General features: G+C 43.1%; 1 protein-coding gene across 1 annotated transcript; it reads right to left on the bottom strand.

Annotated features, from left to right (window-relative positions):
- Window positions 1-1,458: 1,458 nt before the first annotated feature.
- Window positions 1,459-14,435, bottom strand: LOC124716975 (proteasome subunit alpha type-3). The gene is made up of 6 exons (XM_047243577.1): window positions 14,279-14,435; window positions 13,860-13,942; window positions 13,660-13,783; window positions 12,322-12,570; window positions 8,811-8,923; window positions 1,459-1,730 (listed from the first exon to the last, which is right to left on the bottom strand). The coding sequence occupies exons 1-6, from the start codon at window positions 14,297-14,299 to the stop codon at window positions 1,553-1,555; spliced, it is 768 nt and encodes a 255-aa protein (XP_047099533.1). The 5' UTR covers window positions 14,300-14,435; the 3' UTR covers window positions 1,459-1,552.
- Window position 14,436: the final 1 nt, after the last annotated feature.

The following is a 14,436-nucleotide window of genomic DNA, read 5'->3' as shown; positions in this document are numbered from 1 at the left end:
CTCTTTGTAGTGGTTGTCTTGTTACTCAATACCTCCTATATATGGTGAGTACCAACCTATCATCATTGACCAACACCTCCAACCAGTTGTTCGTAATCTTGCCTCCCACACCAAAGATACCAACCACTTTCTTTACCGACTCTCTACAACCTCCACCCCTTTATCTCCTGGATCCCTACTCGTCACGGCTGACGCCACCAGTCTATACATCAACATCCCTCTTGCTCAAGGTCTTACCGCTATTGAACACTACCTTTCCCAACATCCTTTAGAATCCAAATCCACTACGCCATTCCTCATACACATTACCAACTTTATCCTAACCCACAATTACTTCTCCTTTGAAGGAAAGGTATACAAACAAATCTGCCGCACAGCCGTGGGCACCTGAATGGCACCTTCCTATGCCAACCACTTCATGGGCCATGTAGAGGAGACTTCCCTAGCCTCCTGAAACACCACACCCCTATTTCGGTTCGCCCCCTCCCCACCCCACAGCCTCCCTGTGCCGCATTTGTTGGCAGTCTAGTCCTGCACACTCCACAAGACAGAGCTCATCTCAAAAATACACTGCTGTCCCTTTTCTTCCCCTTCCCTACCCCTCCAGATTGCTGCTTCCATTCCACAACAGTTGCATTCTGGTCCAATCTGCCGGAGACGGTGCGTGTGTGTGTTAATCTATCCTTTTCATAATATTAGTGTTCTAGCTTGTGTGCACAGTGTCACAATGGCCGGATGAAAAAAATAAATGGATTCTTACTGCATGTAAAAGTATGACTTTTAAGCTAGTTTAACAGCGGATGGTTGCTCTTTCTACTTTCCGTGGGAATTCACATGCATTTCATGTAGTTACCTTTTCTTACAACATATTTGTCTTGGTTTCATTAATGCTACATTTGTGCCATGTTCTCCAGTTTTCCACTAGGAATTGTGTACTAAAAGATAGTTGGAAATGTATTTAAAAATATATTACATTTAGGACTGAAGTCTAACCCATTAAAACTGGGCAATTCAGATTTTTAGAACTTTCATTAAGCTCCGAGTCCATAATATGAATGTGGACCAGTGTATCTAGAGTTTCTTCTTCATTACATCAAACAGAAAGAGCTAAATCCATCACTTCTGTTATGAAAGACCCATATTAGGTATCTACTAATGTTACAGTGTAATGGTGCACCATCATATTTAAATCCACATTTTTGTGGATTAAACATTTCAGTGGAAATGATTAGATGATTAGTCTGGCATCAACTGTTCTGAGACTTGCCTCCATTATGTTTTTCTCATAGGACAACAAAGTAGTTAACAATACTCTAACACACCTGTCACATCCAACTTATAAGTAAAGGAGCCAACAAAGGAAAATTGTTAATTAAGATGCAAGAAAAGGAAGGAAAAAAGAGTGGGAAAACTTGTTAGGGAGCTAGAGGTTTACATAGTAAATAACCAAAAACAGAATGAGGCTTCCAGTATTTTATTCCAGAAACTATTAAAATAATGAATGAGCACATTAAAGTTGGACAGGCACAAAATGAGTCTTCGCAGAAGACAATCACGTGTCTATCGTGTCTGAGTCAGAGTCGTCCTCCATCGCAGCTTTGGCTGCCTTCTCTGCTTCTGCGAAGACAGGTGCGGGCACACGCTCGTGCAGACCTTTGGTTACATTTCCTACCCAGCTCAATTCAAGTTCAAACTGCTTGTCCTTCAGCTCATCATGGACAAGGTAGATTCTGTAAGAAAATAAAGGTACTGTAGCACTGTGGTTAAACTCCAACATTAATCCAGATTTGGATAAAGTATTACACGTTCATAAACCCAATATGGCATATTAATCTCAAAAAGATAATGTTCATTTTACAATTACAATAATTTCAAGCCTTTTGTAGTTTCACTTTAATGACTTCCAGTATTTATCCGTTTGAAAAATTACTGAATATTACTTAAGTTTGTGTTGACAGAGTTGTAGGTAACTGTTCTTAGGTAGGGTGGTCAAAGTGATCTGTGCCTTTCACTAATTCTTAACTCATCAGAAAAGATTCCCTATCAATTATTTTTTTGTTTGGTGAAGTGGTAAATGCATATGTGTCACAGATATACAAAATGAGTTAAAGAGAATGTATGGGCCTACATTTGCAAATAATTTGAGCAGAAAAACACACAGGTCCGAAACTGACAGCTGGCCACAGTTAAGTGCTTATACCTGAAATGTCTTATGAATATAGCTCTGAATTTGTAACAATAGTGTGTTCGGCAAACAGTGTCCGTAGGAGTGTGCTAAATGCCAACACAACATGCTTTTAGTATGTACAACATTTTCTTTATGGAAGTGGGTCTGGACTGGAGTGCAAAATTTACGACCATATACATCAGTTCAAGTTATGATGGTACACTATTAGTCATTAGAATAATTTTGTGGATGTTTCCAAATCACAAAATCTGACATGTATGCAAAACATTCTGTAGTATGTCACCAATTGTTATTAAGTGTGACAGTTCCACTGTCTATTTTTTTTCTTTTCTTTCTTTTTTTTTGTGGTTTTAGGGCACACAACTACAATGACCATTAGCGCCCACACTAAGATAGGAATGCACTGCGAGGCACAAGGTTAAAACAGCAACTAAAAGGGACAACACTATAAAAGACATGTTAATAGGCATAGGAAAAAAAACAGCATAATCAAATGTCCTTAGACAGGTTTGTCAAGTGGATAAAACGAAGAACGCGAGCAGCTGCTCCTGGGTCATCCGCTAAAATGGCATCCAGAGTACATGGCAGGCCAAGATCAACGCACAGTGTAGTAAAATCCGGACACGACGTTAAAATGTGGCGTACCGTCAGCAAGTGCCCACATGGGCAGAATGGCGCCGGCGCAGCCGTCAGCAGATGGCGATGGCTGAACCGGCAGTGTCCAATTCGTAACCGGGTCAAAACGACGAGAAGGGCGTGAAGAGGTCGTCCAAGCCGTGGGAAGAGGTTTCAAGGCCCGAAGCTTGTTGTCCGCAAGTGTAGCCCAATCGGCATGCCACAGCGATAAAATGCGCTGACAAATGACCCTGCTACAATCGAATGAAGGGACACAACAAGAAGCTGTCTGAGGCTGGAGGACCGCAGCCTTGGCCGCAGCATCTGCAGCTTCGTTCCCAGGGATACCGACATGGCCAGGAACCCACATAAAGGTAACCGGAGAACCGACGTCCACCAGCTGCTGAAGAGAGCATTGGATCCGGTGCACGAAAGGGTGAACCAGATATGGATCACTAAGGCTCTGGATGGTGCTCAGGGAATCAGAGCAGATGACATAAGCAGAATGTCGGTGGCAGTAGATGTAAAGAACAGCCTGGTAGAGGGCAAATAGCTCAGCTGTGAAGACCGAACAATGGCCATGGAGCCGGTGTTTGAAACTGTGTGCCCCGACAATAAAAGAACACCCGACACCGTCATTGGTCTTAGAGCCATCTGTATAAATGAAGATCATATTAATGAACTTCGAACGAAGTTCAACAAACCGGAAGCAGTATACCGAAGCTGGGGTAACCTTCTTTGGAAGCGAGCTGAGGTCAAGGTGAACGCGAACCTAAGCCTGGAGCCAAGGTGGCGTTTGGCTCTCGCCCACTCCAAAGGTTGCAGGGAGTGAAAAATCAAGGTGCTGAAAGAGGCGACGAAAGCGAACCCCAGGGGGTAGTAGGGCAGATACATACAACCCGTATTGACGATCGAGAGAGTCGTCAAAAATGGAACAATAAGACGGGTGGTCGAGCATTGACTAATAGCCGATATGCATACCGACAAAGCAGTATATCGCGCTGGTAAGTTAGTGGCAATTCACCGGCTTCAGCATGAAGACTCTCGACGGGACTAGTACAGAACGCTCCAATCGCAAGAGGTAAACCCCGATGTTGTACGGAGTTGAGGCGGCGTAAGATGGACGGCTGTGCAGAGGAGCAGACAAAGCTCCCATAATCCAGCTTTGAGCGGACGATCGACCGATATAGGCGAAGTAGGACGGTTTGATCCGCTCCCCACGACATACCGCTGAGAACTCGGAGGACATTTAGAGAACGGGTACAAATATGACACATGTGGAGACCAGCTAAGTTTCCTGTCAAATGTAAGACCTAAAAATTTTGTTGTCTCCACGAATGGGAGAGCAACGGGACCGAGTCGTAAGGACGGTGGGAGAAACTCTTTGTAGAGCCAGAAGTTGATACAGACCGTCTCCTCGGCAGAAAAACAGAAGCGATTGGCCACACTTCAGGAGTAAAGACGGTCAAGGCAGCGCTGAAGACAGTGCTTCAGGAAACATGTACGCTGCGCGCTGCAATAGATGGTAAAATCGTCCACGAAAAGGGAGCCTGATACATCAGCTGGGAGGCAATCCATTATTGGATTGATCGCTATGGCGAAGAGAGCGACGCTCAAAACTGAGCCCTGTGGCACCCCATTCTCCTGGCGAAAGGTGTCGGACAGGACAGAACCCACATGTACCCTGAACTGTCGATCCATTAAAAAGGCACAAATAAAAAGAGGGAGGCGACCGCGAAGGCCCCATGTATGCATGGTGCGGAGAATGCCCGCCCTCCAACAGGTGTCGAAAACCTTCTCCAAATCACAGAACACAGCCGCCGTCGGGCGCTTCCACAAGAAGTTATTCATGATGAAGGTCGACAAGGTAACCAGATGGTCAACTGCAGAGCGGCACCTACGAAAACTGTTATCCTGGATAAAGGTGTCCGACAAGGCAGAGCCCACACATTCCTTGAAAACTTGGGTCATTTACAAATTCCTGAAGGAAACAAGGCATGTGGCCACGGAAGCCCCCACATGTAGCAAGTGCGGAGGATATCAGTCCTCCACCAGGTGTCTTAGCCTTTCTCCACGGCCATAGACTGGGATTTCTGCAGAAAACCATTCATGACATGGGTGAACAAAGTGACAAGATTGTCAACTGCAGAAAGGCATGCTCGAAACCCACACTGTGCAGTGGTTAGTAAAGTGCGAGACTCGAGTTACCATACCATTCGTGCAAGAATCATGTGTTCCATCAACTTGCAAACACAGCTGGTGAGAGAAATGGGATGGTAACTAGAAGGAAGGCTTAGGTATGGGTGTAGCAGTGGTGTGGAAAACGTGCATTCTGCCCAGATGCGGTTGTATGTATGAAGCAGGAAGTGCTTGTCCCGAAGAGAAAGATGCTGCAACATTTGAATGTTAACATTGTCTGGGCAGAGGATCGGGATGAAGTGAGAGCATTATCTAGCTCCCTCATAGTAAAGCCGGCATTGTAGCACTCTTGATTTTCAGAAGAGAAGGGTATCACCCAAGACTCCTCTGCTTGTTTGCAATGGAGAAAGGCAGGGTGATAGTGAGGTAAGCTCTAAATCTCCGCAAAATGGGGGCCCAAAGTGTTGGAGATAGCAATAGGGTCCAGATGACACCATCTGCCACTGCCAGGGTGGAAATTTGGGAACGGGTCTCGGTCCCAGAGGGTAGTCGGAGGCTGGCCCGCGTAATGGAAGGAGGAGCAGAACTGTTAAAATAACTAGTGAATGAAATCCAGCAAGCTTTTTGCTATCCTGAAGAACGCAATGACACTCTGCATGCAACTGTTTATAATTAATACAGTTTGCCATAGCAGGATGACGGTCAAAAGTGCGGAGAGCACATCTCCGCGTGTGAATTACGTTGCAGCATGCCTCAGTCCACCAAGGGACTGAGACACAGCGTGGTAAAGAGGAAGTGCGATAAGTGGATCATTCTGCAGCAGTAAGGGTAACATTTGTAAGGTATTGTACTTAGTCATCACAACTTGGGAAATGTTGTCTGTCGAAGGTCACCAGGAAAGAGTAGAGCCTCCAGTCGGCCTTAGTAAGTTGCCATTTGGGTGTGCACGTACTCAGGGTAGGAGTCGGCAAACAGATAGCATGCCGGAAATGCTCGCTCAAGTACGTGTCAGAGAGAATGGACCACTCGAGATGATGGGCAAGCGGGACAGCGCAAAAGAGTAGATGCAAATGGGAATAGATGCGAGGAGTCTGAACGGAGCATGGGTGCCCGTGTGTTAAGGCAGAGGTGGTTAAGGTGACTGAGGTCAGCCAAGAGGACACTTTTTGGACAGGTTCTGGGAGAACCCCAAACTGGATGGTGCACATTAAAGTCACCAAGCAACAGAAAGGAGTGATGTAGCTGCCCAATAAGATGTAATATGTCTGTCCTGGTGACAGTGAATGATGGAGGGATATATACAGTACAAATGGAAAAGGTCATGTGAGGAAGGAAAAGGCGAGCTGCAACAGCCTAAAGGTGGGTAGTTGGAGAGATGTGTTGAATATGAACGTCATTCCGTATGAGCAGCATGACTCCCCCAACAGATGAATGCCATTCTCAAAAGGAAAGGTCAAAGCGGACCAGGAAGAAATGCAAGAGCTCAAAGCAGTTGTGAGTGTGCCATTTTGTTCGCTGGAGGCACAGAACAAGCGGACGCTATAATTCTAACTGCAATCATAAATCTTCTTCGTTTGACCAAAGGTCACGAATGTTCCATTGAAGGAGAGTCATAATGAGGAAAGGAGAGGAGGGAAAAAACGAAAGGATGTCATCTCAGCGGTCCTTGAGTGCAAGCCTTCAAAGACACTCTTCTACAGGTACAGAGGCCGGAGGATCCTGCTCCACGAGATCTACAGAGGCGTTGGCAATCTCTCTCTCTCTCTCTCTCTCTCTCTCTCTCTCTCTCTCTCTCTCTGTCTGTCTGTCTGTCTGCCTGCAGAGCACAAAAACAGCTGGCAGTGTGCAGCGGAGACACAGAGGTCAGCCGGGTGAGGGTATCACATGGTGACACCGTCAAAGAGGGTCTCCGAAACGTCAAAGGAGAAGGCCGTTTGCCTTTGTTTGACTTCTTCAAGCCTTTCCGGTTGGCAGAGGAAGATTCCGATGTTTGCTGGCTGGAGGGAGGTAGGAAGTCTTTATGAGAATATCCCTTCTGCCCTTTTCGGCCTGCCGGCTGTGTAGCACATGACTTTACCCCAGGAGGCAAATGTCTGGCAGCCTGTTGTACAGCTGGACGAGGAGACAGCGATGCTACCATGACATTGGGCAATTTCACAACCTTAGTGTTAAATCTGAGGCCGCATGTCGCCATGGCCATGCTCCTTCACGGAGCGAGACCAGTACTGCAAATGCCCGATGCCAGAACGGAGGGTTTGGGGCTAGCAAATAACTTGCGAGTGACGGGGTAAGGCACTTTTTCCTTTACTCGGATCTCCTGAACAGCCCACTCATTGGGATACATGGTACAATTTCGAGAGGAGGCGGCACAGTCACCATTGCAGTCGATACAGTGAGGAGGAGGTGGCAGACAATCGTCCTCGTACGCATCCCTACCAAAGGTTACACATTTGGCCGGGTGCCGACAAGACATTCGAGAGTGGCTGAAACGATGACAACAGTAGCAGCGCATTGGTCAGACTGTGGGAACTACGCAGCCTGCTTTGATCTTGGACAGAAGCACCACTCTATCAAAGGTGAGAAAAAGAGTGTGTGTGGGCACTAAGGACACTTCTACCTTTTTCATCACCCGATGGATGGCAATGACACCTTGATCAGAGAAGTATATTTGGATTTCTGCCTCAGTCAGACCATTGAGAAGCCTAGTGCAAATAGCACCATGGAAAAATTCTGAGTTCTATGGGCCTCAACATGAACAGGATCGTCGTGGAGAAGTGAAGCGGCAAGCAGTTGCTGTGCTTGAGAATCAGAAGTAGTATCCAAAAGCAAAGTGCCAGTGCATAATCGAGAGCAGGATTTGACCAGGCCTGGCAAATGCATCAACTCCTTTCTGAATAAGAACTGTATTTACTGTTGCAAAGGACAGACTGGCTTCAGTACGTGAAACAAGGAACTGTGGTGCAGCTGGGAGGGTCTTTGAATTGGGAGCTTCATTCCATTTACACGTCAGACATGGACTGCGAAGATGATGACTGGTTCATTGCGAGAAAATCACTCACAATTGCCAGTGTCTCCAATGGCGCGCTCCTTCCAACTGCCCCCCTCCCCTCCTCAGAGTGGGGGGCTCACCTGCCTTAGGTGATTGTTCACACCTAAGGTCACACCTCCCAAATACCTGACAGAGACCAATCAGCAATTTGAGAAAGTGGAGCTCCAGCAATCACCCCTCCCTGAGCCAGCCTTTATCAGGAGGTACGTGTGAACTCTACCTGTCTACCTGTGTCTGGGAAGTATGCGGTAACCGGTCACCGGTTATGCGTCGGATGCGTGGGTTGGCCTTCAGATGCGCACAGGGAGGAAGAACAAAAAGAGGAACCCCAAACGCTGAAGTAGAGAAAGTATAAGAGAAGAAAAAAGGAATGGTAAAAAATTGTGACTGTTCTGATGTCAGCCACTGAAAATCCCAGACATTCTGCAAGAGAGGGAAAAAGAATAGCATGAGGACAGACATGCAGCACGGAAGGGAAAAGATGCTGCAAAGGTTGGGCTCCCATGGTAGCCAAGCACAAACCCACCAAAGAGTGGCGAGCTCCCTGGTGGTACATGCAAATGGCAAAACCAACGTTTTCATACAAACTTGCTTTAGCATCCAAGAGAACAAATGCATTGCCATACTGAACACCAGGCAACTCCAAAAATAACAGCAAGTGTAAACTCTGACAAGGGAAAGTTGCAACAAGTTCCATACAACAGAGGGAAAACTCTATTAGAAATTCATCTATATTAAAAAATATGAAAGAGCTGCAAGGCAGACTCACTTATTCAGTTCATGTATTGTCACAAGTGAGTAGAGAACTCCACCACTTACATTTTTGCAGCATCCTTCACCAGATCCTTGATACTGATGGAACTCAGCTTCAGCTTTTCGATCTCTGTTTTTGCAGCCTGTTTTGCTTTACCAACAGCACAGCCATAGTAGCCCTGAAATATGTTACACTGTTTTAATATTGAATAAATAGACACCTTCCAAACTGGAGCAAGTTGGGGAAAAGAGCAGTTAAAAACAGCAGCTCATATATAAAATACTTCAGTCTCTAAAAAATTACTTCCAAGCCTCAAACATACCATATTTACCTAAGTTTAACAATAAACAATAAGACAAGCCTGAATGTAAGATGTGCATTTTATTAAGAGCCTACTTGGGAAAATTTTATTTTTAATATATTCATATTCAGATTAATCAAAACTACAAGCTATTCTAATGATACAAAGTATCTGCATTAAAAAATTAGCATTATACCCATTCTAAACTTATGCCATTTACTGATTGTCTACATTCTGATAATACAAGGAGAAACACAATACACAAAAATAAATGGTTTACATTATTTTTTAGCTCCACAACTTTATTTGCTTATAATCTAAATCAATCATCTGTGGTATCGCTATTTTTAACCACCACCACAAGCACCAGCAATCCCAAAATCTGGGACGATAGCTTTGCCTAACGAATGAGAGGTGCATAAAGGGGCAATTTGTTTCTACATACAAGCAGCCATGAAACTTTTCATCTCGGCTGATACAAATATTTGGTTGTTCCTTTAAAAAATGTCACGATTACTGAGGTGGAAGTTAAGGTAGGACGTGAGAACTTAGCTGTTCTCTTTTTCGCAAATACATAGCAGATTTTCCATCTATACTGATGTGAGAACGTGACACTATTCCTTTGCCTCTTCGTTTCAAACATGTTGTCTGGCTACTGCATAGAAACAGCACCTGACAGACCCCTTTTCATTTCCATCATACACCACGGCAAGCATTGACAACTGCGTCAAACACATAAGTATTCCACTGGCCTCTGTCGACTTTTAGTGTCTCCTACAGAAATGTATACTACTTTTGAGTATTTGTTCAATTTTAAAATCAATTCATTTCCAACTACACATGGTTTCAGGTAAACTGCAATTTAAAAGTGGTAAATGTTCTTAAAAAGGACCAGGTATCCACCATATATTCCCACAGTTGCAACCACAATGAAACTAACAGCTCACCACTCTCTTCCCCACATTGTCCTAGTTCTCAGCCAATTTGGAGTCACTGCTCCCCCTCCAGCCCTTGAGTATTCTTCAGAGTAAATCTGCAAGTGACCTCAACTGCCAAAGTTTCATCTGAAAATTTAAGACAACCACTATACTAATCTATTACACAACACAAAAACACTGACCTCCGCGGCACTGGATTAATCTGGGAATGTAAGACAACTTTGTATTTTTTGAATGAAGAATTTGGGGAGAAACATCTTACAGTTGGGTAAATACAGTATTCCTATATAAGGTCTAAATAAGCACTTTGTTAGAGTAGTTTCATATTAAATACATATTGCACATAATAATTTTAATGTTTACTTAGAGTAGGTTCAGTGTATTTTATTACACTAATTGTGTACAGCACCTGTTCCGTTAAAATTAAACCTCAAGCAGGCATGCAGTGTACTTTGTATACATGTAAAGTAGCTCTCACTATGCTACCCAGGTAAAAATATGTCTGAGCAAAATCATAGTATAATCTTAGTTTATGTGAGCTAAATCACTGTTTAATTAAGCAATAATAAAATAAACTTTCATTGTATCACTCTCCTACTGCATGTAAGTGTTACCCCACAGTAATCACCCTCTTGGAGCATTAACCAGCGCAGTTGCATCAGATCCCTGTCAAATGCTTATTTGATTCCTAATTATCTCTTAGACAACTGCCTCATTATGTGATTGTCCTGCCAGCTTTGAATCGGGTCATTTTCTTGCATGGAATGTAGAGTTTTTTCTCGCTGCTTCCTTTATATTACTGCTGCCCAGGCTGACATATAACAACACAACTGATTACTGTGTTAGCTGAAGCAATGATGAAGGAACAGGTATGGGCTCACAATAGTAAAACAACAATGGAATGGTGCAAGACAATGTTATTTGCAGTTGGTGCACTTTATACATAGATGCATCAGATAGCGCTTAATGAATACAAATGTGCAAGTTTTATTTGATTATCACTGATGCAGTTACACTAAGCTCACCTCTGGTTATGACATTCAGATGCAGAGAAGATCACAACACTATGAGTGATTGGAAGAAATGAGGAAAGTATGTATTTCATGTGATATATTCCACAGATCCTAGTTTTAGAACTACAAATTTATATTTACATTTACCGTTTATGTTTAAAAAATGTCTGTTAATACCCTATATGCAAACTATTTATCGTGTAGGATATTTATGTAAAGAGAAATAGTAAGTAGAGATTTTATGCCAATAGCTTCTGGCCAGAGAAGTTGATGTGTAATACTTGTTAACGGAACAAAGTTGTGTATGATGAAGTGAAGACCATTTCCGTATGCTCATTTTCTACAATGGATATTGTCACCTTAATTTTCTTCCTGCTTCACAACTGTCTGTGGCCTTTATGAATCACAGTTAAGTTGAAATTATCGTTGCATTGTCTCCATGAACTAATTACGAACCTCAAGCCCTCAGACCCACGTTTTACAGCTGTTATTTGCATCTATTATCATTCGCTACAGTTTATTGTTCTTCTAGCACTGACAACATGAGCAAAGTCAATGAAAACACCACGTTGTCCTCTCAGCTGCTTACAGCTGAACCAGCAGAAATCGTGCCACTTTGGATTCGCACTGTGGCCAACCTTGAAAATCAACAGTTCTGTAGAGCAGTAGCAACTTTAATGCTGCTGTTGAAGCTCAAGTTGCATTTGTTGTGCAGTGTTTCAAGTGTTCTCTAGTGTTAAGACTCCAGTAGAAATGTATGGTATTGTTGAGTATTTGTCCAATTTTGAAGTCATTTCAGTTCCAACTACAACTGGATTCATGTGAACTGCACCCAGGCATGGCAGGTATTCACAGAGAGCCAGGATATATCATATACATTCCCATGGTTAGCAACACAACAAAATTTGCTGCCTGCTAGCCACTTCCCTCCTGACATTTGCCCTAGTGCTCCACCAAGCTAGTGCCACTGTCTACTCTCTCACCATTCCAATTCCTACAAATTATACCTGTGCATGACCTGAACTGCTAAAGGATCCATATATGTAAGATGACCACTATTAAACTATTACACAACGTAAAAATTATAACTTCAGGAACAGTAGTTAAATCTGGAAATGTTAAGACAACCTTGTATTTTTTAAATGACAAATTTGAGAAAAAATTTCGTCTTATACTTTAATAAGTATGGCCCCAGACAGACACCCCCCCCCCCCACTCTCTCTCTCTCTCTCTCTCTCTCTCTCTCTGCTCTGCTCTGCACACTACTGCTTACGTAAGTGGACATGCGCATGTGAGAGGGAGAGAGTGCATATTTCTTACTCACATAGGAAACTCCTGAAGGATCAATCATGAACATAGCAGGCCCATCAACAGGTTCGTAGCTGCTAAGAACCACACTACATCCGAATGGACGCACAGCACTATACAAAGTGTAAGCGTGCATGTAGCCCGCAACCCTGTCCACTAAGTGACGCAGTGGGATTCCATCTCCATACTGGGCGCGGTAATTGGCTGCTTCTGTCCGGGCAGTCTCCACAATCTGGCGTGCATCTGATATCAAACCAGCCACAGCCTGGAAATATCAGAAAAATCATTTAGTTTGTTTCAAAGCAACAGTATCAAAAATTGGGCGAGACTGCCTACTCTACTTTTGTACTTCTGCCATGCATTGTCCTCTTCTAGTTCAATCCAACATTTCCTTCTTGCCTCTCCTCTTCCCACTTCCACTCCATCCCAAATCACCCCCTCCCCCTTCATTACACCATATTTTCATGCGCAACATTAGTTCCACTGCAACATTAGTATGTAGCCATGCCATCAACAGGAATAAATGTTTACGCACTGCCTTAGATCAATAATTTAATATATTAGTAAAGCTACTTCTAGTCAAACTTTTCTCTCCTGCCATAGCAGTCTCTAAAATTTCTATCATACTAAATTAATATACTAAACTGTGTGTCTAGCTTTATCTTTATATGATGAAGCGCACCTTTTATAAAAGTCTTTTGAGCCCAAGAAGGTATTTTCATCATGTGAATGCTACCTTTGTCATACATTACTTTATAACAAACACTGTATTTCTGTGAAGACTTTCAATACAGAAACAGAAAATTCAAGGCAGTTACTGTTGTATGGCCATCTTATGTACATCAAAAATGACACTAACTCCTATGACTGTGTCCTTAATAACGTTTTTTCCATTACAATTTAACAGGGATCAAGTTTTAAACTATATTTTCAACACTGACATGGCTATTAGAGCCAACCATTTGACACACAAGTAAAAATGCAGCTTTCATGCATCTGAAGATACGACAGCTTTACCAAGTGAGCCCTCACAACAGTTGCAACACCCTTATCATATAATGGCAAGTAAATTACATACTGAAACTTTCTGGCAAGTGCTCTATCAACTGAGCTACCCAAGCATGACTCACGCCCCGTCCTCACAGCTTTACTTCTGCCAGTACCTCGTCTCCTACCTTCTAAACTTGGTATAGCACTTGCCCGCGAAAGGCAAAGGTCCCGAGTTCAAGTCTCGGTCCGGCACACAGTTTTAATCTGCCAGGAAGTTTCAATATCAGCGCACACTCCGCTGCAGAGTGAAAATCTCATTCTAAATTACATACTAGTTTTTCTATTTTACCAATTTTTTACTTACCATTCCAACATGTTTGTCGATATTGAATATTCTTTGGTTCGCACCTGGCTCATACAATTTTGAAGTGACAAGTTTTTCGACGGCAAATACAACGCCATCTTTTCCCCTCAGGCCTATTACAGTACTGTGAAAATATTCAAAAACATTAATTGACTTTAACATTGGTACGACGAAACAATGTGCGTGCAACAGTTTCTTACCCACTGTTATCCACTGCTTTCTGTGCATATTCCACCTGAAAAACACGACCATCTGGCGAGAACTGCGATGCGGAAAGATCATACTGAAACAAAATAGTGAAAGACGATGTGTACGGTTGTAACAAAATACATAATAATTGTAAACACAGTTGTGTGGTGACACTTTCCACACAATGTTGCATTACGCCTTCTGTAAATTGGAGTTTCTGGAGAAATGGTTAGCAACTATTTTTGAAATAATGTTAAATAATTAACGGTGAACTACCACTCCGTTTTAACATAAGTGCAGAGTGAATATCTATTCCCACCAAAAATTTGGAACTAGTTGAGATCAAACCAATTGTCAGTACTTCAGCGTACAGTACCTGTAAAAAGCTTTCACAAGAAAATCATTCCGTACTTTGAATGTAGCTACTTACACCCGTTCCTATAGAGCTCATGTTGATTATGTTCTTCTTTTTCCTCAAACGATAACAAAACTACAATTCGTCGTCCACAACACACGGTGATACGGCAAATTGTTTTTCGTGAAACAACAGACTGTCTGTGGATTCAAAGTTTTGAATATCGAAGATAT

The sequence above is a fragment of the Schistocerca piceifrons genome, chromosome 9 (assembly GCF_021461385.2).
Source record: "Schistocerca piceifrons isolate TAMUIC-IGC-003096 chromosome 9, iqSchPice1.1, whole genome shotgun sequence".
NCBI lineage: Eukaryota > Metazoa > Arthropoda > Insecta > Orthoptera > Acrididae > Schistocerca > Schistocerca piceifrons.
Note: the sequence above shows the minus strand (reverse complement) of the source record. Positions and strands in the feature narration are given on the sequence as shown.